This window comes from Lygodium microphyllum, chromosome 11, assembly GCF_053477565.2.
Source record: "Lygodium microphyllum isolate KBCC chromosome 11, Lygodium_microphyllum_v1.1.10, whole genome shotgun sequence".
Taxonomy (NCBI): Eukaryota; Viridiplantae; Streptophyta; class Polypodiopsida; order Schizaeales; family Lygodiaceae; genus Lygodium; species Lygodium microphyllum.
In genome coordinates this window covers 97,414,194-97,441,396 of record NC_141145.1, presented here as the reverse complement: position 1 = coordinate 97,441,396, position 27,203 = coordinate 97,414,194, and the positions used below count along the sequence as shown (strand labels likewise).

The 27,203-nt window shown below is 42.4% G+C and overlaps 1 protein-coding gene across 2 annotated transcripts; it reads right to left on the bottom strand.

The window, feature by feature from the left end:
• Window positions 1-9,717: 9,717 nt before the first annotated feature.
• LOC148029132 (uncharacterized protein At2g38710-like) lies at window positions 9,718-12,347 on the bottom strand. Of its 2 annotated transcripts, XM_087687886.1 has the most exons (7): window positions 12,209-12,347; window positions 11,986-12,136; window positions 11,652-11,852; window positions 11,381-11,500; window positions 11,120-11,234; window positions 10,874-10,967; window positions 9,718-10,138 (listed from the first exon to the last, which is right to left on the bottom strand). In XM_087687886.1, the coding sequence occupies exons 3-7, from the start codon at window positions 11,753-11,755 to the stop codon at window positions 9,945-9,947; spliced, it is 627 nt and encodes a 208-aa protein (XP_087544012.1). In that variant the 5' UTR covers window positions 11,756-11,852; window positions 11,986-12,136; window positions 12,209-12,347; the 3' UTR covers window positions 9,718-9,944. The 2 variants fall into 2 exon arrangements, with proteins under 2 accessions (XP_087544012.1, XP_087544013.1); XM_087687887.1 differs by lacking the exons at window positions 9,718-10,138; window positions 11,986-12,136; window positions 12,209-12,347 and adding an exon at window positions 10,214-10,260.
• Window positions 12,348-27,203: the final 14,856 nt, after the last annotated feature.

Sequence of the window (27,203 nt, the reverse complement as noted above, 5' to 3'; positions counted from 1 at the left end):
TGTACTACCATCCCCAAGCTAGGGACAAAGAATTCTAATGGCAAGATGGCCTCAATCCCATAGGTTCAATCTAAAGGGCATCTATCCCACAATCGTTTTATAGATTGTCCAATAGGCCTATAACGTTGCCATAAGTTTATTATCCCAGCCACTTCACGAGGTGGAAACTCCCTTCATAAGGACATTGACTAAGATCCTGTTCATGGATTCTACTTGGCCATTAGCTTGAGGGTAGTAGGGTGAGGATTTCCTATGGATGATTAAGAAGGTCAAGAGCAGGTGGGCAATCATCTCATTGATGAAGTGAGTGCCTTGGTCACTTACTAATTCAATAGGGCAACCAAATCGTGAGATAACCTGCTCCCACAAGAACTTCGCTCGTCCTCAGGGCAGGGGATGTAATTGGTTAATGGCCCATACGACTTCCTTATTGGCGCATCGCCCCTAAGCATGGCAAAGATGGCATCCAGGTCGACAGGGGTTGTCTTCCAAGTGTCCGTCTCGACCCTCACTGCTTCCATTCGGTTACCCAAGAAGACTAGACTGTTGCCCCAGTCTTCGACAACTCGAGCGTTCATCATCCAGGGTCGGCCTAGCAGAATGTCGTAGTCTCACTCCCTTCATGACAATGAAGTTCACAGAGAACTAGATACCCGTGATCTTCACTGGCCAATTCTTTAAGACTCCAAATGGCCTTACTTTCGTTCCGTTAGCTAGAGTGACGTTGAATCTAGCAGTTTCGACAGACGGGTTTCCCCAAGCCTGGAGCACAATATGGCTCAACACACTCACTCTTGCCCCAGTATCTACGATTCCCTTCTTTGTCACGTCTCCTAAGGCTAGGATAGGCAAGACTGTGTGCATCTCAATGCCTTCCCAAAAGGCGTTGAAGTGTAGTGACTTTGGCACTAAGTGCAGTGTCAAGATGGGTATTTGTGTGACTGCATCATGATCTTGCAAGTCAGTAGCGGCATGCTTCATTGGTTCTTCCACCCAATGTTTCAACTCCTGCCATAGCGTGGGGTGCTACCTGAGCAAGTCTCCTAAACTTAGAGTCACTAGGGTGGTCACTAATGTCGCAAGGAGATTGTTGGTTGCTTGCCTCTCCTAGGTTTGTGCTTCTTGGCCATTGGTCTTGACTGACCGGTCGGCCTGTACCATCTAAACTTGGTCTAGGTGGCACTACCTGTGGCATGGGTGCGTCTCTTGACCTTGGTCGTGCAAGTGAGATTGGCATGCTTACGCTAGAGAGATCCTCGATCTCGTCCTCTAAGATAGGCTCAACGTCCTTGAGGTGCTCTTGGGCTTCCTTTACCCACTCCTTGACTTTGCTATTGCCTCAAGTTGACATCTAGGGTGAGGATACTCCCCTACCTTAGCACTCCCTTTCTCTATCATCTTTGGAGTGGTGGTCTCTACGTCTGCATCCGTAACCTTGCCAATTACCAGCGTTGTCGGATCCTGAGTCTTGAGTGTGACCTTTGCGTCAACCCTTTTCTTCCTTCTCCTTCGGCTCTTCTCTCCTATTGAGGCTGCATCTAAATTGCTAGGCATTGGCAGTGATATGCATGCCTGCTTCGTTTGTGCTCTAGTCATGACATGCAATGGAATGGGTGTGTCCTCACTATCGAATGTCTCCACTCCGAATAGCCCCAAAGGCACTGATGGCACAATTGTCGAGCTAGAGTATGGCTTCCTTCTAGGGCAATCGACGAAGAGATGAGTGATGCCACACTCAACACATTTGAGGTCAACTTTTTTCCTATTTGCTTGTTCTCTTTGGACATCGTGATGAGATGTGGCCTGGGTGACCCCAAGTCCAACATGAGATTGGATCTTGGGTCAACCATGGGATTGCCCTCTTCATTGTACAAGACATAAGGGTTCAAATAGGCTTCGTCTTTGTTAGGCTCCTCCACGTAATGGACTGGAGCATCACTCGGTGGATGGGTTACGTAGGGTCTTGGTGGCTTGGGTATACGTGTCGGGTTGATCTCCATCCTAGGGATGGTTAGTTTCACGTCGTTTGGTGCTGGGAGCGCCAGCTGGGCTCCTCTTCCAATGAAATTTGGTAGCTTGTTTCCTAGGTATAACGGATTGTACTGTTGGACATAGGGGAATCTTCTAGGCAACCTACAGTGCATGGCATCGTGGCCAAAAACCTACCACAATTCATGCAAGGCCTAGTTCTAGGATCCTAGCACTTGACTAGGAGGTGGTTGCCGCCACAATGCACACATTGGGCATACGGTCGCGTTGTTTTCCTCACCAATTCCTACAGTCACGCTAGCTCCATTCTCACCTCAGCTAGCTCCTAGCCTTGATCTATACTCTTCCCCTTGTCATGCGTGCTAGGGGTTGATCCCTTGCTAGAGGTTGTGGTCCTCTTTGAGGTCCTCTGACTGGAGTTGTCGCGGTTCGAACTTCGAGAGCTTCTCTCTCAGCTGGTCATCCACCCTAATTGCTTCATCAAAGACCCTAGCTAGCACATCTCGCAGCAAGCTAGAGTTACTCGCTAAAGCCTTGTACAACTCCTCGCTGTGGATTATGTTTATGAACACGATGGAGACAGCTTTTTCATTGGGTCACTCGTTCGCGGGGATTCTCTTGAAGAGGATGGGCACATGAGTGACGTAGTCTCTTATGTCCTTGTCCTTTTGACTGACGTTCATCAGCCAAACTATGAGGTTGTCGGAGTATCCTGCTTTTGAGAATTTCTTAATGAAGAGATCTTTTAGTCAAACAAAGTTTGCCCACTCCACCATATCTAAGCTGGTGTACCATGTCCTACCTTTATCACCTAAGCAGAGCCCAAAAACCTAGGAGCGTTGTGCAAGGTCACTGAGATCGTTGGCCTCGCAAACTTGCTCAAACTGCTCTACGAAGTTGTACGGGTCACTACTAGGTTAGTACTTGTCCAGCTGCTTAGCCATTGCATGGATTTTTTATTGGCCCTTCGCCCCCTAAGTAGTTCTTAGGCCTGAGAGTAGCGAGGTCGCTAGTACTACTGCACTTTGTTCAGCAGCCGTGTTGTCCATGAGCTACTTGATCACTAGCTCGCTCAGTGTGAGGTCTGCCTCTAGCGCTCTCTCTCTCCTCGTTCGATCCTGCCTTGCTTTTGCTAGCTAAGGCTAGCACACGTCGAGCTTCGTACACATCTATGTCCTGCTGTAGCTTCCTAGCTCTCTGTTCGCGGTTGTAGACAACTATGCTCTACAGCGCTTTCCTAACCACTTTCCTCTCTTCCTCTAGGCTTGCCACTACCTCCTCTACTGGCCTACCGTGGATTACCATCCTGGTTAGCAAGTCATACTCTTAGACCATGTCTTGGACCGCGACTGGAAATTCACCCAAGTCTAGCTTGTCATCTCCTTCGCATGTGTATGCTCCTAGCATCATCTCTGCTTCCCGCTCCACGAGGTTGTTGATCAATCCGAGTAACTCTAGTAGCGCTTTGCCCTCAATCTTGCTACCCTTTCAGTCATGTTGTCTTAAGAGGGTCCTATCGATGGGGCTCCAAGTCATCGGACTATGTTTTGGGATCTTCTCCTACTGGTGGGTTCCTTCGAGTTATTACATCTGAGTGTGTTCCTTGTTATTGAAAACAGTCCTCAACTTATGTACACCCAGTGCTTGGTGCTTTGTTGTGCACAGTGCAAAATCAGGCTTTCCGTTCTTTTGGTGCACTTATGTGGGAGAAATCCTTGCGGGGTGCACCTATAAAATGATTATGCAATTCCAACTATCCTCCTTTCTAGCCTACAACCTGATATGGCTCTAAGCGCGGTCTCTGGTCACTCCTAAGGATTTTCTAGGGTCTTTGCTGCTCCCTCTACGCTCTATCAAGGCTGGGTTACAATCTAGATGCCAACTTTGCACTACAAGTGTAGTCGGCTATGTGATCGGGCTCCTACACTTTACCTCTTGGCCGTATAGTCATGGTTCCCTCTAGTTTCTAGCTTTGGCGATCCAGGGAGGGTTTTCAGGGGTGTTTTGGTTTCTATCCTAACTAGCTCTGAGCTATGGAACTGATCCTGGGTTTGTGCTTTCTTGTTTTGGTTTGTTGGTCCAATTCCCAGAATCGGACTGTCTAATTCTGGGTGGTCCCCGACTTTCAAAGTCGGACGATCTGGCTGGAGTGGGTCCGATTCCAAAGAGTGGTCCGATTAGTAGTTGGGTCCAAGTCCTATGGTTGGTCCGACTCTAGAGTGATTCGATTGTTGTGCGTGTCCAACTCGACAAATGGGGTGTCCGACTGGACGGGCGGTCCGATTGGACTCGAGGCTTGGGTCTGATCAAACCACGTGGTCCGACTGATGGGTGGTCCAACTGGACCAGTCGGATGGTCCAACTCTAATAGTCGGTTCGACTCTCCAATTTTGGGAGTCGGGCTAGGACACAGTGGTCCACTGCGAGTCCAACGACGTGTCACAATGCTTTTTGGTTGATTTATCTAAGCGCTCGTCACAGCCCCCTGTCATAACTTCCAAATCATATCAATGACATGTAAAGAAGATTCTTACGTACCTGGATCAATTGAAAACACCAGATTTTGGCCGATTTCTCTGAGTGCTCGTCACAGCCCCTTGTCATACCTTCCAAATCACATCAATGGCATGTAAAGAAGATTCTTACATACCTGGATCAGTTGAAAACACCAAAATCAAAGTGCGGGATCTCCTATGTGATCAGCAGGTCTCTTTCTCTCTCAAGCTCCTTAATCTCTCAAATGCAAAATGAGATCTCCCTTGCCACTCCTAGCCTCTTAATGCCCTGCCCAAGTCTACATTCACCTTAATCTTGCTCCTCTTACCAACATTTAACCCAAGATCTCATTTTTTTCCCTTTTCCTTGTTTCGGCTTGTTATACAGCAGCAAAAACCCTACTGTGTGCTCACACTGTTTTGCTCCTATTCTACCTAAATGCAAACAAAAATCACAAGGCAATGCTAGGACTGAATCAACCTACTCATCTACACATCAGGAACCTAAAATATTTACTTTTTTCAAAGATTAAAATGCCTAAATCTCCTATCTACCTCAAGCACCGATTCGAGGATGAAACCCTACTTCCGTGCTTGATTCAAAGCGCACGGTGCTCAAGGCTCGAATCCATTGGTCCCAGCAAGAAAACCAAAATGAAGGGAGCTCTTTCACTCAACCCTCGAGACCTACGAACCGCTTATTGGTCAAGCGTTTCAAGCCGAGCAACCATGGCTACCTCTCACATAACCGACGTGCTCTCCCTATCCATAGGGTGTAGTGAGCTTACCTTGATGCTCGATCAAGTACCTCCTCTTTCTTGCACATCGGTAGCTCAACGATCTTTGATGCAAGCTTAAGCAACCTCAATCCCTCTCCGTCAAGCTCCATCCTCCATGGTCGTGCGAGACAAGAGAAGAGAAAAGAAGAGAAGAAGATAAAGAGAGGAAATGGAATCTTCTTCTCCTCGATCCCTCACTCTCATACTCCCCTCGATCCCTCACTCAAGCACACACAAGAAGGCAAGCGAAGAGAAGAAGAAGAAGAAGCAGCTTTTTGCCACACACTAAGAATGAGCTCTCATTCACTTTTTGAACTTCATATACAAAACCCTCTTTCCCTTGGGCGATCATCCCCTTTTCACATGGTCGACTGTGGCCTAGGCCCTTTTTCCCTTTGCCCTAACTTCCTAGCTTAGTCCTACCACCCGTTCATGGTTGCAAATTGCACAAGAGGGAGCCTCGCGCTCTTTTACAAAAAAATTGGCTACGCATTTATATTTAGAGGTGCGCCTTCTCACATTTGGCTCTTTTGCAGCTTCCATGGTTACGCCTTGGACTCCTACTAGTTGTTCCCATGCTTTTGGATTTTTTATGTATCTGTTCCCTTGTGAGGCGCCTTTTCCTTTTTTCCACCTTGCGCTTTTCCTCTTAATGCCTCTTTTTCCACTTTCTCTGCTCTATAGTAAACAAAATGTTTGAATTGAAGCCTTGTTGATTACTTCCCATTAACTCTAGTACATGCACTTTAACCAACAAGAAATTGGAGTTAGAGAAGGCTATCTAGTTGAGAGAGATCTTCCCATTGATATATATCAAGTGGACCTAGGCTTGGACAACTATTTGTATCACAAAGCCATATTTTTCGCACCACAAGGCCGTGCTTGAGATTATGGAGATATTCATTCCTCTAGATATTTTTGCAATCCTATCGAGGCTTGTGGTGTATGAGTTTAATTAGTTATCTATCAAAATCATTGGTGGGATTTAATGATCACATCAAGGCAATCTCTCTACAACTTCATAAAGAGGTTTGATAGCAAAAGAAACAAGTGGATGCAAGCCTCAAAAAGCACACATAAACCTTCAACAAAAAGATCTCACAATGCTCATAGTGGTGGAAAAACCATTCATGAATGCATAACTAGTGAAGGACTACACAACAGAGAATGACCTCTTTCACTAAAATTCCAAACTCTAGAGAATTGCAAGGCACTCCTAGAGAAGAGAGAAGCACTCTAGGAAAATAACTATTGATGTAATAATCTCGCACAAGCCAAACTCATTAACAAAATCGAAAGGAAACCCAAAGCACATCATCCCCCACCTTGGGTTCATTGAGTATGAAAGTGGCTCTCTTGTAAAAGAGCTTCACTAGATGAGACTTTTTGCTATTTAGAGACTTAACAAAGTTGCTCACCATTTACCAATGGCAAGCAACATACCACCCTTAAGCACAAACAAGAGGAATATGTAGCTCAAGAGGAGTGTTCACCATGTAAAGAGCGGAGCTCTAAGAGATGATACAGGTACTTAAATGAGACAAGGCAACAAGATACACGTTGGATCAAAGTTGATTACCTTGCTAATGAAATCTCTCATAAAATTATGTTCTTATTTTTACACGCGCACAAGGATGCACACACACACACACACACACACACACACACACACACACACATCCATCTTTTGTACATTCATAGTCAAACCAAGTATTTGCGACTTGCAAAAGATTCTAGGATTGACCATTTTTAACCTGTACTTGTATAGATCCATTTGTGGTCAAAAGATTTTATCAAAAGCTAAAATCTTAAGGGAACATCCACTTTTATAAGGAAGTTCAATTCTGTGTCTTACAACATTATTCTAGTATTGGCTACCGCTGTTTTTAAAAAAATCCAAATTCTAGTAAAATACAATTCACGTGTGTTGACCTTACTCATTATATAGATGTGATTTATATCATCCAATTTATGAATGCATTCCTATAATTTTTTTATTCTATACTGAAAACTATTGGCCATGTCAGACTATGCTCAATAGGAAGCATTTTTTATGGCCAAAAACTGTTAACCTGGGTTAGAAATACAATTCAGGTGAGTTGGCCTTACTCATTATATAGACGTGATTTATATCATCCAATTTATGAATACATTCCTATTTCTTTTCTTCTATATTGAAAACTATTGACTATGTGAGACTATGCTCAATAGGAAGCATTTTTTACGGTCAAAAACTGTCAACCTGGGTTAGAAAGGCTTCATAAACCTCAAATTTTCTTGAAACTAGTCAGAAGCACTATTTGCATTTGTATTTTGGGCATATGCATATACTAGTCTTTGCCACTGAAAGGCTGTCAGGAAATGACATGCCAAACTCTTGAGGTTTTAAGATAACAATGCAAGTCAGGGCCCACTAGTTGTATTCCTTGTGATGCAAGAGAGAGAGAGAGAGAGAGAGAGAGAGAGAGAGAGAGAGAGAGAGAGTCATTTGCCACAAAAATATACTGTTATTAGACTAAGAGTCCAGATGTGTGGGGGAGTCAAGGTAGGCTGTTTTTACAGTCAAATAGCTGGGTTACTGGACAACCACATTGGATTGTAAGCGCATTTCCCAGGACTAATGTCAGTTGAGGGAGTACTCCATTTACTTGCAAGAGTACATGAGTGGTAGTGATCTATTCATCCAGCTGACATAAGTGGATGGCTATCTCCCTGATCGCATGCATTCACTCCTCAATCTAATTTCAGTGCATGATCAGTCAGTTATTAACCAGTGCATGGTCTGAGAACTCCAGATCATTGGATTTGCATGCGCAGGTCAATTAATCTGCACACTTCCAGGCTCTAACCTACATAGGGACTTCTTACTGGCCAAGTTTCCAGGCCAGTAATGGACATCAATGCAAGTCAGGTTTTAAGATCCAACAATGCAAGCCAGGGTCCACTAGCTTTATTCCTTTTGATCTGAGAGAGAGAGAGAGAGAGAGAGAGTCGTTTGCCACAAAAATCTACTATTATTATTAGACTAAGAGGCAGAGAGCCCAGACGTGTGGAATCTGGATCGATGGACCTGCACAAGTCAACGTCGGCTGCTTTTACTGTCACATGGCTCGATTACTCCACAGGTGCATCGGATTGTACGCACATTCCCAGGACTAATGTCAGTCAAAGGAGTACTCCATTTGCTCGCAAGAGTACACCATACACTGCAGGGATTTATTCGCTGAGCTAACACAAGTGGACGGCTTTCTCCCTCATCACAAGCACTCTCCTTCCTCGGTCTAATTTCAGCGAATGGTCAGTCATTTCAGTGCATGGCCATGGAGTGTCATACGTTAACCAATGCATGGCCTGACAACTCAAGGTCATTGACTCACACGAGCAGGTCGATTAAGCTGTATAGAAGCTTCTTGCTGGCCAAGTTTCCAGGCCAACATCATAAACATTGGTCACATTTATTAGATGTAAATACATGAAAAGCTTGGGAAGGACAGACCCATTCTGTTCACAACTACAGTGATTAGACTTTGCATGGGAATCTGCTGATGAGTCAAACAAGGTAGCCAGATTCTCCATTAAAAGCGGAGCAAATATGCAGGCACCACCCTTGCTAAAGGTATTAGAGTCTGCTACTTTAGGCCCCTCTTGCTGACTAAGTTTCCATGCCAACATCTTAAAGATCATATCATATATAATATACCAAGACGGACGAAGACCTTGGGAAAGCAGACCCATTCTAATCACCATGTGTACCGAAGTGATTAGACTTTGGACACGAATCTGCCAGTATATCAAAACAAGGGCAGCGAGACTCTGCATTTAAGTCAGAAAAAATATCCAGGCACCATCCTAGTTTGAACTTGATCTGTCATTGTCAGACTCCTGGTATTTATAGAGGCTTCTTGCTTACTAAGTTTTCATGCCAATTTCATAGATCCAATCATACTAACAGATACAAAGACAGATGAACTTGGCAAGAGCAGACCCATTATCACTGTATTCGCCAAAGTGATTGGACATTGCACAGAAATCTGCTGATGAATCAAACAACATGGCAAGATTCTATTTTCTTACGCTACACTATCAAGGAAAGAAAGTATCCTTCCAAGTACCAACCGTGTCAATGGATACCTACAATGCATGCATTAAGGAACTGGCAGGCCATTGTATTCTCCAGTTTATCTGACATGTTACTGAATAAGGACCCAGTGAGATCTCTAAAGCTCTCCAAAGCAAGCTAAAGGAGACCTTATTACAAACATGTGATCCAAATTTAAAATACCTGCCAGGTATCAAACTCCAAAGCAAGCTATTGAAAGACTTCTCCTGTGGAACATCTAATCTGAAGAGAAAATGCTAGGAAAATCACGCTCAAATCCAAGCCAAAGGCACAGGTGGGATCTTTTCTACACACTGCCAAATACCATACCAGTCATAGGACTACTTTGCAATGTGACTTAAATGAAGCTTTTCTTGATGATGAATGTATTGACATTTTAGATGGCAATGGCCAGAATAATCGCTGCCTACGCAGCAAAAATGAACTGTCAGAAACGCCACCAGTATGGTCGCTTCCTTGCTCTCAAGTTATGAGCATGTATATACAAGTTATGCTCATTGGAGCAGACAATAGTCATTTTTTATGATGAATCTTGTTAGATGTTCAAAGATAGTCAACCAATCAGTATCTAACCTCAACAAGAGATGCTGTTCCTCTTGTTCTTTCGACATAAGCCACATAGTCACCATAATGCATGGTGTATAAGGAGCTTTGATAACGTGTAATATGAAACCTCCTCCTCATGGACTCAGTTATAAGTCCAGAATAACCTGCTTTCCGGACCAGAGAGTCCACAGTTTCTAACTTTGTCCATCCTACAACCAGCCATGTTTTAAAGCAAGGATTAGTTAGAGTAATTATTGCCATTACAGACAAGACTATTAGCTATTTCTGCACCAGGCAACTTAAGTGTGACAGTTTTCTAACTTTGTCCATCCTACAACCAGCAATGTTTTAAAGCAAGGATTAGTTAGAGTAATGATTGACATTACAGACAAGACTATTAGCTATTTCTGCACCAGGCAACTAAAGTGTGACAGTTTAGATAAGAAAGTGAAATGGTATGTGCTAGGATGTACATATGCTGATATGAGCAAAACAAAAAGCAGAAAAACGCGAACTTGGGATCTAAACAAGGCATGGTAAACTTGTGTATTAAACCAACCAAGTCTCGGGTGTCGAGAGAAACTTAAAGGAGTATTTGTTTGACAAAACTCGAGTGGACACATAGGTTCAAAGGAACTCAAAGAGCTCAATTTCACCCGCTTCCTAAAAACACGGTGAAGGCAGAGACTCGTATAGCTAGCTAATGGAGATACACGGGTGTTCATGCGGACTCATAGAGCAGGATCCTGAAAATAAAGGTTGCCCTCAGCATCTAAGGAAAAGGGCTCTTGACTTTCATTACATACTAAAATTGTTTATTTTCTTGAACAAGCACATAAATCCCTACTTTATCCTAGATATTAAGTCCGGCAGATGACGACGAACAGTCCGACCAAGTGCGTCAGAACAAACCAAACGGCAAAAAAGCAAAGCAACCAGCGTACCTTCATTTGCGGCTACTTCTGGTAAATACGTTGCACTACGCCTGCGATTATTATCGGGATCTGTGAACTCTAAAATCATGCCATGCTTGCCGATCTGCAGGATGAGGCATCAATCAGTTGAAAGAAAAGATTGTGATGTACATTACAACTAGAAGAGATGAACAACTAATTGGACATACAGAGAAGGCTTGAAGGAAAGACGAATGCCTCAAATGATCTAGCATGCACAGGCTTTTCAAAGCTTACCTCCCAGTCCAAGTAATTTGTAGCAGTTTCATAATTTGTGAGAAGAGAGACTGTGCACTCCAGATAAGGTAACTCTTTGGCTTGGATGGGAGGGAAACGCCGGTCATTAAGTGCACTGATCCAAACAATGCCTCTCACAAGAGTGACAAAGAAAAATTTGGTAGTGATAAGCTATGCTCCTCTGACATGCAGGGCATGGCAAGACACGCATGTGCAAAAACAACAATACAAATTCTATCTGCTCTATCATAAAAGGATCACCTGGTAAGTGCGTAATCTTTGAACCCCGAAATTAAGCACCTATCCTCCAACGTACCGATGCATCCACGCAGGCGAGGTTCTCCACCATTCACAACCTTCTTCCATGTGACAAACAAAGGACTGGAAAGAAGGACAAAGAGAACATGAAAAACACGTGCACTCCAGCCTTCACAACCTTCTTCCATGAAACAAACAAAGGACTGGAAACAGGGAAAACTAGAGGAACAATCGTCCTGTGAACGCAAATTGAGACAAGAAGAAGGGAGCATACAATTGGCCCTCTTCAAAGGCTGGAGACGGCACGACCTCACCAGTGTAGTACGCAACAAGAGTGTCGAAACAGTAGACTGCCATTTCCTTGCTTGCGGACACCATGGTGTTGGATGGCGGAGGAGGAGAAGGAGCAGGCAAGGCCGCACGCCGTCTGCGCCAAGGCAAGCAGAAGCACAGGAGGGGGTCCAAGGCACAGAAGCTGTCACAAGGCACAAGGAAACGCCATGACTCGCTCAATGATGGCGCAATTTGACGAGGGAGAAAGGCAGCGGGAGGAGCTATGGCGGACAAACGTATTTTTAATAAAAAAAAGAATTGTATTTCTGGCGGACCATTGAGCAAAAGGGGAAGACTTTTTTGGATTTTGCGGAACGATGGCGTGCAAACAAAGCAAAGCGCTCTCTCTCTCTCTCTCGCGGTATCTCTTTCTTTCTTTCTTTCTTTCTTTTATGCTATGTAGCTTTTGCACTCTCAGTCATCGACCTGCAACAGCATCTGATAAGATCTGGCAGCAAAACTAAACAAATCAAACAGGAAAAACGCAGAAACCCTAACCTTGTCATTACAGCACTCCCTCCCACTGCAGAGACAGACACAGAGAGAGAGAGAGAGCGAGCGAGACACAGAGAGAGAGAGAGAGAGAGAGATGGAGACTGGGGGACTTGCACTCCCCGTACCTCACCTCAGCTCACACACTCTGTTGCTTGCACCATTTTGGAAACTATCGTCGTTTTCACTGGTGTAAGAAATCCAAATCCTCCAGGGCGAGTTCACACAGCGTGGCACCCACTGCCCGAGATGTCGCTTAACAGAACCGCGTGCCAAGGGGCCAACCCCAAAACACAAGAAGTTTAGACAAATTCCCACTACAATTTCGACCTTGTGAATTATAATAACATCATGAGCTTCTACGAGGGAGGGACCACATGGCTAGCTAGGTGTTGTTTGGGGTAGAGGGTTCCGCGCCCAGGCAATAAGGGACCACATACCTAGCTAGGTGCCGTCCGAGCCAGAGGGGCCAAGGGTTGCTTGTCCCACAAGCCCCCAGTCGGTAGCCCCTTGCCCTCAACCGCACCTTGCTGAGTATGTGGTGCCTCTTAAGCATAAGCTCATGATGTTGAACAATATACAGAAATAAGGAAAAAGAGTCCCCCTCTCCATGTGGAAAAATGTTTAAAACTTCTTATGAAAGGAAGAGGCAAGTGTGGATACCACAATTGAGTATGGTCACCTCATGTGCAAGGACTTTGAGCATCTCGCAAGAAAACCATGCATTGGGTTCTACTTTTTTGTGACAATGAAGTGTTACTGAGACACTTCTAAAGCATCTCGTGAGAACACCCCAAGCATGGTGCGAACAGGTATGGATTGTAGATGTTGACTTGCAAAAGCTACCATCGACTCATAGCCATCGATCAAATTTTTGAAATTCAGATGATGAAGATTTTTTCTGTGTCAACATGACCAATTGATCGCCACGTTGCCAATGAGTGATAGATTTGAATTATTTAATCTACTGCTCCTAGTCATGCTTGACCAAGAACCACCCTGGACCGTGCCCTTTTGCATTGCTTGACCTGGCTCTCCATTCACATCCCGATGGTAAACCTACGGCCATGCAATCTTGCGGATTCACCTAGGGGTTTCGAACCTAATGTTGAACAACAGCCTGGTGGGAACATGTCCTTAGATGGTGGAAAGTACCCTCATTTAGTGATGAACAATCATCATATTGATTTGTATTTGAGAAAAGATGGTGTGTTCATACAAAACTTCCAACTTCTAATCATTTCATCAACCATGTGTGAGATTACTTTCAAGTTAGTAGTTAGTAAGCATGGATTATCTCAAAAGTTAAACTCTTTTGAACTTCATATGCACACTACATTATAAGTTGTGGACCCTCGAATATTATCTAAAAGTGCACATTTGAGCCAAAATAAGATTGTTTGTTGGAATCTTACTGGTTGAAAGTGGCTTATCAAGTGCTACTCTTTTAGCACAAGTTGGCCTCCTCATAATAAGGCTGGTTACACACCAAATGGCGAGCGCCCACTTTGTAAGCTTTAACCAATCAAAACACTTATTTAAGGGTTGGGCGTCCGTAGTCCTTTACACATTGGAGAGGACATGACCTGTTGTTTACTTGCTAAAAAGGTAAACTCTCTACCCACTTTGGGACAAGGAGTCTCCCCTGCCCACTTTGTAAAGTGGCAAACAAGGTTGCACTTTTTGCATTTGCAACCAATCAAAAAAATTATAAGATTAATTTTATTTTATTTTTACAAACTATGTCCATTTGGTGTGTTAATGTATGACGCCCATGTTCGTGCCTAGTTTCAAAAAGTGCATGCCCACACACTGGGCGGGGGTTGGCCGTCCATCACTTGGTGTGTAACCATCCTAATATCAAATATTGAAGACACAGTCCATATTAAACATCAATTGTTCGCCTTCAAAATTGAATCCGCATGTGCTATCTATCAAAATTTGAGTCATATGTTTCTAGAGTATTACTTGTAAATTGGGGAGGGTAAATGAGGATGAGTAGGCTAGAATTCTTAACCCTTGGTCTAGCCAATCATCCAAGTTTTTTCTAACCATATATTTTTTGATAAGGTAATTACAAATCTATTTGTATCTTCAATTTGAATCCACCTCTTAACCAAAAATCACCCAATGACAATTTTTTAAATCTATCATATGTTGGGTCGTTTACCATATTCATATCTAGACCTTAACTACTATACACAAGTAGGCCAATACTCTAAAAAGATCATGATACAAATCTTATGCATCCACTATCTACTTTTTTTAGTTTAATTTCAACATGGTAGTCAATTTGAGCTTCGCCTAATTGATGTGCCTCTAGGTAGAAATTATCAGAGAAAGGGACTTGTTGTAGTTAGAAACAAGGACCATTAAAATAAATTCCTTATTTAAAAGAATGCCCACAGCATTGTGGCTTTACAATATGTGGGAAAAAGAACTCTTAAAACCAAGAAGCAAATCAAGATTTTATCCCTTATCAATCAATATCAAGACTTCAACTAAAATATTACACAAGCACATTATTATGAGTACTTATTCACCTCGACCACTTACTTTATAGCCCCTTACCTTACCATGGTAAAAGCAAGCTATTGCACAAATGACAAGGAAAGGGTTGATTTTACACTTTTTATTTGCCAGCAAAGCGATAAAATAGGCTATGTTGGAAACAACTAAGTCATTAGCACACTAATCAAGCTGAAGCACAATAATGGCTGATTGTAATGCTTGGAATATTCCTCTCCATGTCTTGATTTTTCTTCAACAATTTAAGCTTCTACTTCAATAGCAATGCATCCAATAATCAAGACCCTCAATTCATATTTTCTTTACGTTAATGGTAGCACGACGTGATATGACCAATGGGTGTCGATATTTGTATTATCTATTAAGGAGCAGAATTCCAAACAATTAGTGAATGTGTCAAATAGGTAAGTAATACCCATTAAATCATGAGCAGTCCATATTAGAGTATTTGTACAATAAGATGCCACCCATAGTAATGCTCGTAGAGAGGTGGTCCCCTATGCAAATTTTAGCCAATATAAGATCATTTCTTGGAATTTCATAGGTAGAAAGTGGCATACCAGCTACTTTTCTTTTGGCATAAGTTTGTGATGTGAATCATTGAGAGCCGAAAGAGTAGAGCAAGATATTTGTTGTCCTCTAGAAATTGAAATCATGAAAAGATATTTATTGTTAAAAAAGACGTTAGAAATGTGGAAATGCAACATGTGGTGAAATATAAGAGCAAAAATGACATAAGAATTGAACTTTGTTAGTGCAACAAGTGGTGAAAATATGAGAGCCAAAAACAACATAAGGATTGAACTCGATTAGTTCACTCCTAATGCTCTAGGTTACTTGAGCTACACCATCATAACAAACCAAACATCGTTATTGTGCATTTCTTTAAAAACAACCATATAATATACAACCACCTCCTTTTTGGGCCCCTTATTCTACCATGGTAAAAGCAAGATTATATGCTATTGATGATGTCTCAAAAGTGTTGATTTCGTGCTTTTGTTTGCAAGCAAACCAATAAACATAGGACAAGCATGGTACCTCCCCATGGTTTTAAGCATAGCAACGAGTCACCTTTATGATTGGAATACTCCTCTTGGTGTGAAATTTTTTTCTATCATGGTAAAGAAAAATCATCCAAGTGATAACTCGAATATTAATGTGCCACATAGTGAAGAAAAGAGCATTTAAAATGAAAGATAATGGCAGCCAAGGTCTTATCTTGTTCATGAGATTCATTAAGGAGCAACAACCTAGCCAATAAAGTGAATGGGTGGAAATAGAAAAGGGTCTTAGATTGAAACTAATTGCAAAAATGGAATATTGACATAAAATTAATCCAAATCATTAAGTTAAATCATATTCTTGCAAAAGTTTTGAAAATATAAAAAGGAACGTGTAAATATTAGAATTGAAGGTTGTAGTGTGAGCTTCTCAAAATTCTTTTTCATGAACACATATAGTTGGTAGGAGTAGGCGAGTCATGCATGCTACTTTAAACTCCCCTTGTGAAGAAGGATGCTACCACATAAACAAGAGGAATACAGAGAAGGTTTTAGTAATTGGTGTGACTATATACCCCCAACAAGCTCCATACAAATTGTATTAATCTCCAATCTACTTTTGTACTTACTACTCCATTGAGTAATGATAATGATTGAGAACCTGGGGGTCAATTAGTTTATTTCTACTAGAAATGGTCAGTGTTGTCACCCCTTACTTAGAGTGAATTATATAATGCACTCCTATAACCACGTGTGCAACATACTATTTATGTTTGAATTAATACTCTCTTTTTTTTTCCCAAGAAATTAATACTCTCTTTAACATTACGTATGTTACCACTCGGAGCTCTCCATGGCAAAGAAGATTAAACTAGTTAATAATAGAGAATGTGAGATTTTTGGGTATTAAAACTAGCAAATAGATCAAGTCGTAAGTGCATATGTTGACAAAGTCTTCTCTAGTTTTGTGTATGAAAGCTCAGTTTGAGGGCTAACTTTCCAAAAGTGCATCCATCCTAATATGTCTTCAACTTTAATATTCTATCCCATATAATGTGAAGAATAAAGGGTTCAAAAGTTCTATAATGTGAACTTTGATTTATGTAAACTTGGTGAGAGAAGTCAAGCATGGAAATTAGATACTATTTTAGCACCTTCACTATGGGGTTATGGTTCTATTTTTACCATGTCATGTTCTTTTGTGTAGGTAAAGCACTTCATTCTATGTGCCAAGCGCCATATGGCCTAAAGAAGTCATTATCATTAGGTGCACCCAAACAAGTAAATAAAGGGTATATACACTCACTTGGGCTTGCATTAGAGTCACAAAATAATATCAACTAGTGTTCGCGCGCGCGGAATGCTAGGCTGCTTCGCGGCAGCTTTGTTGCCTTGAAGCGGTAAGCGAAGTTGCCGTGCTATCACACGGCAACTTCACTCAACAATCCATTTCTCATCTTTCTCTCAAAAAATATTTAAATTTAAAAAAAAAATTCTCTTTTCTCTTTTTTTCCATCTCTCTTCCTCTTTTTCTCTTTCTTATTATTATTATTATTATTCTCTCTCTCTCTCTCCCCTCTCCTCTCCTTTTCTTCTCTCCTCTTTTTTCCTTTTTTTCTTCTCTTTATTTTTTTAATTTTTTCTTTCTTTTAAATTTTATATTTCCTCTCTCTATAATTCTCTCTGTGTTCAAATTCTCTCTCTTCTTCTTATTTTCTCTCTCATTTTCTTCTCTCTGTCTCTGTCCCCCCTCTCTCTTCTCTTTTTCTTTTTTCTTTTTTCGTTTTTTCTCTCTCTTAAATTTCATATTTTCTCTCTCTATAATTCTCTTTCTCTATATTCCCTCTCTCTCTCCCTCCCTCTCCTCTTCTTTCTTTTTTGCTCTTTGTATATTTCTCTCTCTCTCTCTCCTTATTTTAATTAAAAAGAAAGTTTCTCTTTTTTTTCTTTTCTCTTTCTTTTAAATTTGATCTTTCCTTTCTCTATAATTCTTCTTCTTATTTTCTCTCTCTCTCACTCTCATTTTCTTCTTTCTGTCTCTCTCCCCCCCTTTCCTCTCTTTTCCTTTTTTATTTTCTTCTCTCTCTCTCTCTCTCTTAAATTTTATATTTTCTCTCTCTATAATTCTCTTTCTTTCTTTTAAATTTTATCTTTCTTCTCTCTATAAGTCTCTCATTGTGTTCAAATTCTCTCTTCTTCTTCTTATTTTCTCTCTCCCGTTTTCTTCTCTCTGTCTCTCTCCCCCTCTCTATTTTAAGTAAACAAAACGTTTACATTAAAAAGTTAATCTAACAGAGAGAGAGAGAGAGAGAGAGAGAGAGAGAGAGAGAGAGAGAGAGAGAGAAAACCTAAGCCCTACGTATGAGAGAGGAGGGGGAGGGGGAGAAGAAAAATGTTTAATTAAAAAAAGACTATTATCTTTCATCTTTCTCCCCCTTCTCTCTCCCTCTTCTTCTTTTTATCCTTATTCTTCTTCTTCTTCTTCTCTCTCTCTATCTCTGTCTCTCTCTCTCTCAAAGTGTGTGAAAAACTATGTTCGAAAAATTTTAAATTAAAAAAAACTTTTAAAATATTTAATTAAAGAAAATTTTAAATTAAAAAATTGAATCTAACTTTGTGTGTGTGTGTGTGTGTGAACCTAGGCCCTACACATGAGAAAGAGAGGGGGGAGGGGAGAAGAATTTAATTAAAAAGAGGATGGGGAAAAGAAAGAGAGAGATTATAAGTGAGAGAGAGAGGAAGGGGTTTTAATTTAAAAAGGGAGGTAAGGAGGGGGAGGGAGGGGGCGAGCTTTAATGAAAAAAGGGAAGGGGAAGAGAAAAATGAGATATTGCACTTGAGAAAGAGAGGAGGGGAGGGGGTTTTGATTGAAAAATGGAGGTTTGGAAAAGGGGTAGGTTTGAGAGAAGCCCTACGGGGGTTCATGGCTTTCAGAACCTATAGCTAAAATAATATAGTAGTAAGATGTCCTTCATGTCCCTTTCAAGTCTTAGCTAAGCTCCTCGTTTATGTTATTATTAAGATAGGTGCTTGAGAAGGAGGCTTCACACATTTTTCTACTTGATTCTAAATATGGGACATTGGGATGCCCAATGAGGGTTTGCATTCGTCACATTAGTTTGTGTGTGAGAAAAAGTGGGTGATTGTTTTCATTGCACAAATTTCATCAATGGTTTATTGACCACTTGTCTTTTCATACCTACCCAAAAGACAAAGGAGTACCTTATGAACAACATAAAGTAACATTATAAATTTCTTTCAAAATGACATTCTTTTAAAAGCTAAAGATTCTATTAAGATTATTATCATTTGTTCACGTTTGGTCACCTCAAGCTATTGTTTTAAGAAGTATATGGTAGCATATGGTAGCTTGTACTTTTGCTTCCAATGATTATTCTATTTTAATCTCCTAAATTGCTTGTACTTGTGTGTTTATAAGAATGTTGCATTGAGTGTTGAATGCTTTTAATAAATCATTTGGCATGCTTATTCATATGGTATTTAAGAGATACCATTTATTTACACCTCTCTCACTTCAAGGAAGATTTCATATTGGGTGTAAAGATCTTAGCTTGTTAGCTATGCATTTTTTGTACAATTTTGTGATTTCCATGATTCAACTCTTTTAGAATTCAATGAAAGTTAAACATAACTAGGCACTACTCGCCTAGTCCCTTTAAAGTCATCATTGAGATAAAGTGCCCTTTGTGCTCTAAGCCACGTTTCCTACTATAAAAGTGTCGTTGGCCATTCAAAATTCCAAGCATAGTCATCATATTCTCTTATTGTGACCATCTAGCCCACCCCCAAAGTTCTTCCTTTTCTTTTTTAGAGAGGGGGGATGTGAATCTAAACCTCCATCCCTTGAAAAGCTTTGTGCATTATATATAAAAGATAAATATCAACTAGGTTGACACATGCAACTAGTCTCATTGGGCTTATTTGATGCTTGGTAAGACTAGCCCAACATCCAAGAAGATATGTGAATAATACCAGTGCATATATTTTTAAGGTGTCTCACATTGTTGGTATTTTCAAAAAAATAAGTACACACAAAATTTAAATTTTTAGATATCTGCATTGGATTAAAAGTGATTACTGTCAAATGAAGCCAAAAAGCTTTGAGCACATTTCCCTCTTATTGGTTGTGTTGTTCTCTTAATAAGTAGTACCTTGCAAAATAAAATAAACAAATGAGAAACTTGCTCAAAGTCTAAACAACAATGGCTTTAATGTTTTACTATTTTTGTACAACAATCACATTACATTAGTAAGATCATATAGAAAACATAAGCACACAACCATGCTAATTAGCTTGGTGGCAAGCAGAAGCACCAAAGGTGTGAGCTATGGCACACAGAGAGAGAGAGAGAGAGAGAGAGAGAGAGAGAGAGAGAGAGAGAGAGAGAGAGAGAGAGAGAGAGAGAGAGAGAGATGTGGAAACTCCAATAGTCACAATGTGTGACCAATCTCCCTAATTCTATTACTCACTAAAAGAATAAAATGAAGTGATAGTAATGGGTGCCCGTCGCTTGTAGTATAGAGATTTGTGGGTAGTGTCAGTGTAGTGAATAGATGGGTGGCATAGGCACATGTGCCTTTATCCCCAACAATCTTCCACTTAAAGGCATATTTGTCTCTTGTCGATCGACGCTCTTGCAAGCATACTGCTAAGACCCATAGACTGCTTATTGCTTCAAGCATTTCAAGTCCAGAGCTATGGCTACCTCTCTCATTGCTGTGTGCACTCTCCCACACCCAAATGTAGTGAGCTTACTATAAAGGGAGCTCTCGTTCAACCGCCAAGTCCCATGGACCGCTTATTCCTTCAAGCGTTTTAAGTGAGCACTAATGGCTACCTCTCACATAGCCGATGCACTATCCTCTCTACGAGTGTAGTGAGCTTACCTTGATGGCCCGATTGAGTTGCTTCATCTCTCAAGCACTCTGATAGCTCCACGATTCGTGATGCAAGCTCAAGCATCCTCAAGCCTCTTTCTCCAAGCTCCATCCTCCATAGCCACCACGAGACGAGAGAATAGAAGAGAAGAGAAGAAGAAGAAGAGAGGAGATGGTGGAGGGCTTCACCTCCAAGATCCCTCGCCCTCACACACTCACTCACTCACACTCCCTCCCTCAAGCACTCACAAGTAAGCAAGTAAGATAAGAGAATGAGAGAAGAAGAAGAGTCCACTTTGCCACACACCAAAGAATGAGCTATTCATTCACTTTTCAGCTTTATATATAAAACGCTAAATTCGTTTTGGGCGGTCATCCCCTTATCCCCTTTTTTACATGACTGGCCAGTGGCAAGGTCATTTTTCCCTTTTCCTCTATGTGCCTTCTTTCTTAGTAATGCCCACCTACCTTTTACAATTTGCATAGAAGGGAGCTTGGCACTCTTTTATGACAGTTTTAGGGGTGCCTTGCGTTTAAAAATGTGCTTTTGCCTTTGAACTTAATTTTAGAGGCCGCCCTTGCTCTTTTAGTTGTTCTCCATCCTGCCTCTTCCATTATGTCTGATTCCCTCTTGAGAGACCTCTTTTAGGTGACCCAACTTGCACTTTTTCACTTTTTCTACTTTCTTCTTGTGCTGAGGTTAACATTACCCCCCTCCTAGTTTAGTGCCAATCCCATGGCACTGATGTGGAGTGGTTGGAAGGAGGGATGGGTGTAGCTAGATGGCTTTTTTGAGTTTGTATACAAGCCATTGTGGGGGTTGGTGTTGGGTGGACTGGCCCTTGAAATTGAAGATGTAGTTGGGGTGGGTACCTCTTTGATGCTGGCCTTGAGGGAATTTGTCCTTTGAAATTGAATATCGTGTTGGACGAATCCCTGCTTGGAGAGAGGCTGATGGGCAGATCCATCTTTGAAATTGACGACGGTGTTAGATGGATCCCTACTTGGAGGATGGCGGGTGGACGGATGTGTCTTTGAAATTCACGATGGTGTTGGACGGATCTATCTTTTGGCCCTTCGTGGTTGCCTTTCCTACACTATTCCAAATGAGCTTCTTTATTCACTTTTTGATTGGGGTTGCCTCAATTTGTGTTTCGCTTGCACGGTGACATTGTCACATAAGGTGACCCCTCTCTTAGGCGGGTGCTAGTTCTAGGACACTTGCGGTTTTGAGCTGATGAAGATTCGATGAGAAAGGGCGGACATGTGAGTTGATGATGATAGGGTCTCAGGGAATTGGGCTTGGGAAGAAATGGATCACCCAGTTAAGGTGGTGGAGGTCGGGAGCGCATTGCATGGATGATGGGGGCCTTCGAAGCTGGGGGTTGGAGCCTTTGTTTGTACCTGAAAAGAAAAGAATGTGCACTACTTGGGGGTGTGCTTGGTTTGTCGTGTGGTCCATTGTGCTCGTGCTAGTGGGACTGGATATTGGGTCGACAAAACCACAGGCAAGCCTGGGCATTGCCCCACACTTGAGGACCCAGTTTGTGCATAAGGGAGGTGTAGTGCGGATAGCTGAAGGTGACATGAGGCAAGTGTTACCTTCCTAGGTATGTCCGCGGCCCTTGATGTGCCTTAAGCATGAAGTGGGAAACCAAAATAAGGCTAGGGGGCTAGGGACAGAGCCGGCCAACTGAAGCCACCGGACGCACCTAACTTGAGAACCCCTAGGTGCAGTGACCCTAGTCTATGTGGGGTAAACTATTGTTCGTTGTTGTGATTTTTACTCTTCATCTTTGCTTTTGTTTTCTTTCTTTCTTTCTTTCCCTTTCTCGTTCTTTTTTAAAATATATATATAAATCACATAGGCAGTACGAGAACTAAGCTTTGTCGTCTGAGTGGGGTGGAGAAGGGGGCCTAAGAGACTTATTTAGGAATTGCCAACTTTGTAAGTACCCTTTGAGGGTTAGGTGGACTTGTAGAGTGGTGATAGAGAGGAATGGATGATTGCAATGCACAAAGTGGCTATCATTCATATCCTCTAGAAGAGATAAACAAAACAAGGGAAGAAAAGTGGTGCGCATCATTAGTTGAGCCATGATGCAGTTGTCTATGGCGTTGGGATCAAAGAAAAGGGGTGGAAGGTTGTGTTCTTGTGGGTGGGATTTTGCCTAAGTAGTATCCTAAGTAGCCTAAGGTAATTACAGGTAGTAATGAATGCAGGGTCGTAGCACGAGGAGAATTCATCCACAAAACGGACAATAGAGTCACCAAGATTTTTTGGGGTGAAGATAAGGGCTTCCTCTGGCGTGGTACAATTTGCGTTGTAGATTACGGGAAAGTCATACACTGACCATGGACATTGGGGTCAAAATCCACTCCCATTCTTTGGGGGTATGGCATGAATATCGGGTTGTTGCGTTTGAATGGGAGGGTGTTGTAGAATGCCACCCAAGTGTCCATGCTTATGTCACAAAGGCGCCTTCTCCATGTAGACTGGCACTAATCTCGGGACCTCAAAAACCTTGTCCTACCAAAATTCCACACCCTCCATGCCCAAGAGGGTGGGGTTTTGCTCTCTCTCTCCTTCAGCCATCTATCTCCTAGCTTGCTTCCAATGGCAATCACCTCTTGCACCACCTTAATGGGGAGGACACAGTGCAAGTTGGTGGGGAAGTGGAAGTTAAGATCAAAAGGCCGTTGTACATTCTCCTGTTGCTCCGAAGACGACGAGATTTGTGTGGAAACTGGCTAGGAGTTCATCTGAGGTTGGTGGAACAGGGGTGCAGTTGGCCCTATTATTGGTCTAGCATTCAATCTTCACCTGGCTTCCTCCACCATCTGTTTCCTTTTTTCTTTCAGCGCTGCTCTCCTCTTGGCAGAGGTGTCTGTTGGTTGTTGGTCTTCTGGGGGTGGAGAAAGAGGTGGTGGGACTAATTCCTCTTCATGAGGTCCTATCTCAAAGTTCATCCTAGCCTCTTCCTCTTGTCGGACTTCCTGATGCACCCCTTCGATGAACCCTAATGCGTCCACTCTTGTGGGGTCAAGCTTGCTTGCAACATATACTTTATTGTTCTTGGGAGCTTAGGCAGACTACCAGTGGTTGTGCCGACATCTACAGGCCTACCTTCAGGGCCTTGCATGCAATTCCAAGCTTCTTCTTAATTGTCTCAACGGCCTCCCTTTCCTTTGTCTGAGTGGCATCAAGTAGCATATTGAGGAAGGCACGTTGCTGGGCCTTGAAACTCATTTGGACGTCTATTGCTCTGCTTTCAGCCAATACTTTGTCTTTCTCCACATGAGCTAAATCGTGCGCCAAGGCTTTAACTCTTCTTTCGTTTTGATTGGCCCATTCTTCTACACTTCTCTTCATGTCCTTGAGGCTTTTCCTTGCCTCTAAGCTAGCACTGTCAGCCTCCATTCATAATCTTCCATTTCTCCTCTCAACTTCTGCTGCTCTTCTTGTGTTGAGGCTACCCCTTGTGTCAAAATTTCCACCTCTTTTTTGTACCTGCGTGCTCTTTCCTCCCTCAACGCCTCTAATTCTTCCGTGGCTTTAGTGATCTTTTCCATTGCAGATCTTCATATAGTCCCACGATCTCTTCGTTGTGTCTTCGCAGGTGCCGTATGGCCTCAGTTTCTTCTTCCAATCTTGCTTGCCATTCAGCTTTTGTCTCCTCTTTAGCTTGTAATTGCTCCCTTAGCTCATTTATTTCCCTTTGGGCCATGGCTATTTGGTGTGTTTTCTCCAATTGGAATGCAATCATGGCCTCATTTTCAGCTTTGAGCTCTGCTGTTGCTATTTTCTTTTCTTTCCTGGATTTTTCCAACTACGACAACAATTTTTTTTACATATTTATCATACTCCTTAGCCAGCAACTCTATTGTGGGTATGGAGGTGGTAGAGGCTTCCACCTTCTACCTCTTTGAATCTTGCCTAGACTCGGTATTTGTTGCAACCGGTCTCTTGGTCCCTGTCTCACTGGGGTACATTCTTCGGCCCCTCGGGTCATCTCCTTGTTTACAGGGTAATGCACCCAGGTTGTTGGGGTCTACTTTTGGCGTGGAGCCCTGGGTGGTTGTGATTGTGGGCATGGTTGGCACTAGGAGGGTAGGAATGGGCATGATTGGTTCCTTGCCCTTGCCTTCTTTTGGAGGAGGCAGCATAATTTCTAGCACATTGGTGCTCAAGCTTGGCCCTTCCTCTCTTGGTGGGCTCATGGTATTCAGCTCATTTCTCCTGCTCTAATGTTCTATTGATCGGCACGTAGCTAGAGCCATATCCTCATCCTCCTTTTTTTTCAACTCTGCCTCTTCTTCAGCTACCTTCCTTTTTCTCTCCTCCTCACACCTTCTTGATTCTTCTCTCAACTTTTTTGCCTCTTCTTCTGTTTTCTTTTTCCTCTCTTCTTCGGTCTTTTTGGACTGCTTGCAAGCCCTCTGTAAATCAGCTTTTTCTTTTTTCCTCCTTTCTTCTTCCATCATTCCTTCTGAAGCCTTCCTCCTTTGCTCCCCATGCCTATGTCGGCTAGTCTACAGTTCTCCTTCCCCTTCATCATCGGTCTCTATCTCTTCACTTGTTTGCGTCTATTACTCTTGTTGAGGAGGTGATCTTAGTGGTATCTCTCCAACTCCTTCCTTTACTCCTTCTCTCTGCCCTTGCCCCAAGGTTTCTCTGATGATGGCCGTAAGGACCCCACCAAATTTGATGGTTGAGGCCTTAGAAGATGAGGCTTTCCTTTTGGCCTTGGTAGCTGGGGACTCTCCTTCTACTAGGCCCTCCTTCTATTGCCAAGGCCTTAGTCGATGTCTTGATGGTCTTTCTCACAAAACCATTGAGATTCACCTCATTCAATGATTGTGCTACGATGCTCTCTAGCAGAGGGACATTAATGTGGCTCATGATGGTGTTGTACCTTTGACTAGAGAACAATGCGTGTACCATTTTTTCTTGGAGTTGAATCTCAGGGTCAGGGATATTTGCCAAGGTGATGCCATCGTTGGTATGGACCTTCACCTTGTTTACTCCTAGCATGGCGTACACATTTCTCTTTGGCCTCTGTTCCATCTTATTGGCCAATCCTAGGGTCCTTTCTATCAGGTCTAGGATTAACATCTCTCTTTGGCCTTCGTTCCACCTTATTGGTCAATCCTAGGGTCCTTTCTACCAGGTCTAGGGTTAACACAATCTGTACTTGGTGAGTCTCTTCCCCCTCTCGTACAGTAAAGGTGCCACGGTCCATGTGAAAAGTCCGTAAGAACTCTACACAATGGATGTAATCTACCCCTTGGCCCACTGCTTCCATGTATTTCTATAGATTGCACTGCTCGATGATCTGCCTCACAACCTGTTCTTCAATGGCCATGTCTTCTAGGTTGAAGACCTGTCGAAACTTAAAGTGGTTAAAGGCCCGTGTTTCCATCGAAAGGCCGTATTTACTCTTCTTTTGAAAAAGGCAATTTGCCCGCCTTTTCTTGGCCTACCATGATGGGTGCCTGTCATGAAGCCACATTTACCATTAGCGTTTTTTGGAATAATTACAAGTAGAAGGAAACGACTACATACTTTTTGTTGAACTGAAATGTAGAAGTAGACTTTTCCTTCAAGTAGTCTATTGATTTCAAATTTTATTGACATTTTCCTAAATCACAGGTTGTTTCATTCTTCCATTTCTATTTTTAAGCATTGATTGAGGTTTCTAATATGTGCTTTTCCTTTATTGTTTTCCTTATGTGTTTGGTTTGATTCCCCTCCTCCCTCTGAAATGAGAAGAGTCCTTCCTAGGGTTAAAGGGTTAGAGGATGAAGGACCTTCAGCACATAATCTTAGTGTTTTACTTTTGCATGAGCTTGTTGAAGATCAAAGTTGGAAGCATGAGAGAGTGTGCACAAGAGGGAGAGAGAGAGAGCTCAAGTATAAGAATAAGATCTTGCTTAGTCAGTTGTTCAAGGTACAACTAGTACACTCTCCTCATCATTGAGTGTGTACTTTAGGCTGTTTATATAGCCTCTGGAGGAGTTAGGGTTAGGGTAAACCACAGCTACATCCCACTAACACCAAACTCAGCCCGTATGGGGGCCGATCATATGCACTCTTGGGGAAGTGCAAGGTTGCCATCTCTATCAAGTCTGAAAGCACACCAATGATCTTCTATGTGTTGCCAAACACTAAAGAGGCAGGTACAGAATCACTAGTAGGACACACATTTAAAAAGTAAACTCATTGCAATGTCGACTACGAGTCCCAGGGAATTCACCTCGCCACAGGCAACATACGTATTGTTACAACTTTCAACAAGGGTTGCATAACTCCATCAAAGCCTATCAAGCCACCGATAGAGAAACCCACTGTCAAGTTTAAGGAGGGGGGTTGTGACTTGTCACAACCCGCCAAGTCTCAATGCTAGCAACCCGTTGAACCCAAAGCTAAAGCCCATGAACCCCAGTTCAAATGGGTACCTAAACATCAAGGACCACCGCCTAGGAGTAGACACCCATGCCCTCACGAGGTTACGGACCCGGATTCGAAACCTAGGAGGCATGGAAAAAGCTATCGATATCGACAAACG

Coding starts and splice junctions, on each gene's coding strand:
- LOC148029132 (XM_087687886.1), bottom strand. CDS start 11,755: ATGGTGTCCGCAAGCAAGGAAATGGCAGTCTACTGTTTCGACACTCTT. Junction 11,235..11,380: donor AAAGATTACGCACTTACCAG/GTGATCCTTTTA, acceptor TGTTTGGATCAG/TGCACTTAATGACCGGCGTT. Junction 10,968..11,119: donor CAAATTACTTGGACTGGGAG/GTAAGCTTTGAA, acceptor CTCATCCTGCAG/ATCGGCAAGCATGGCATGAT.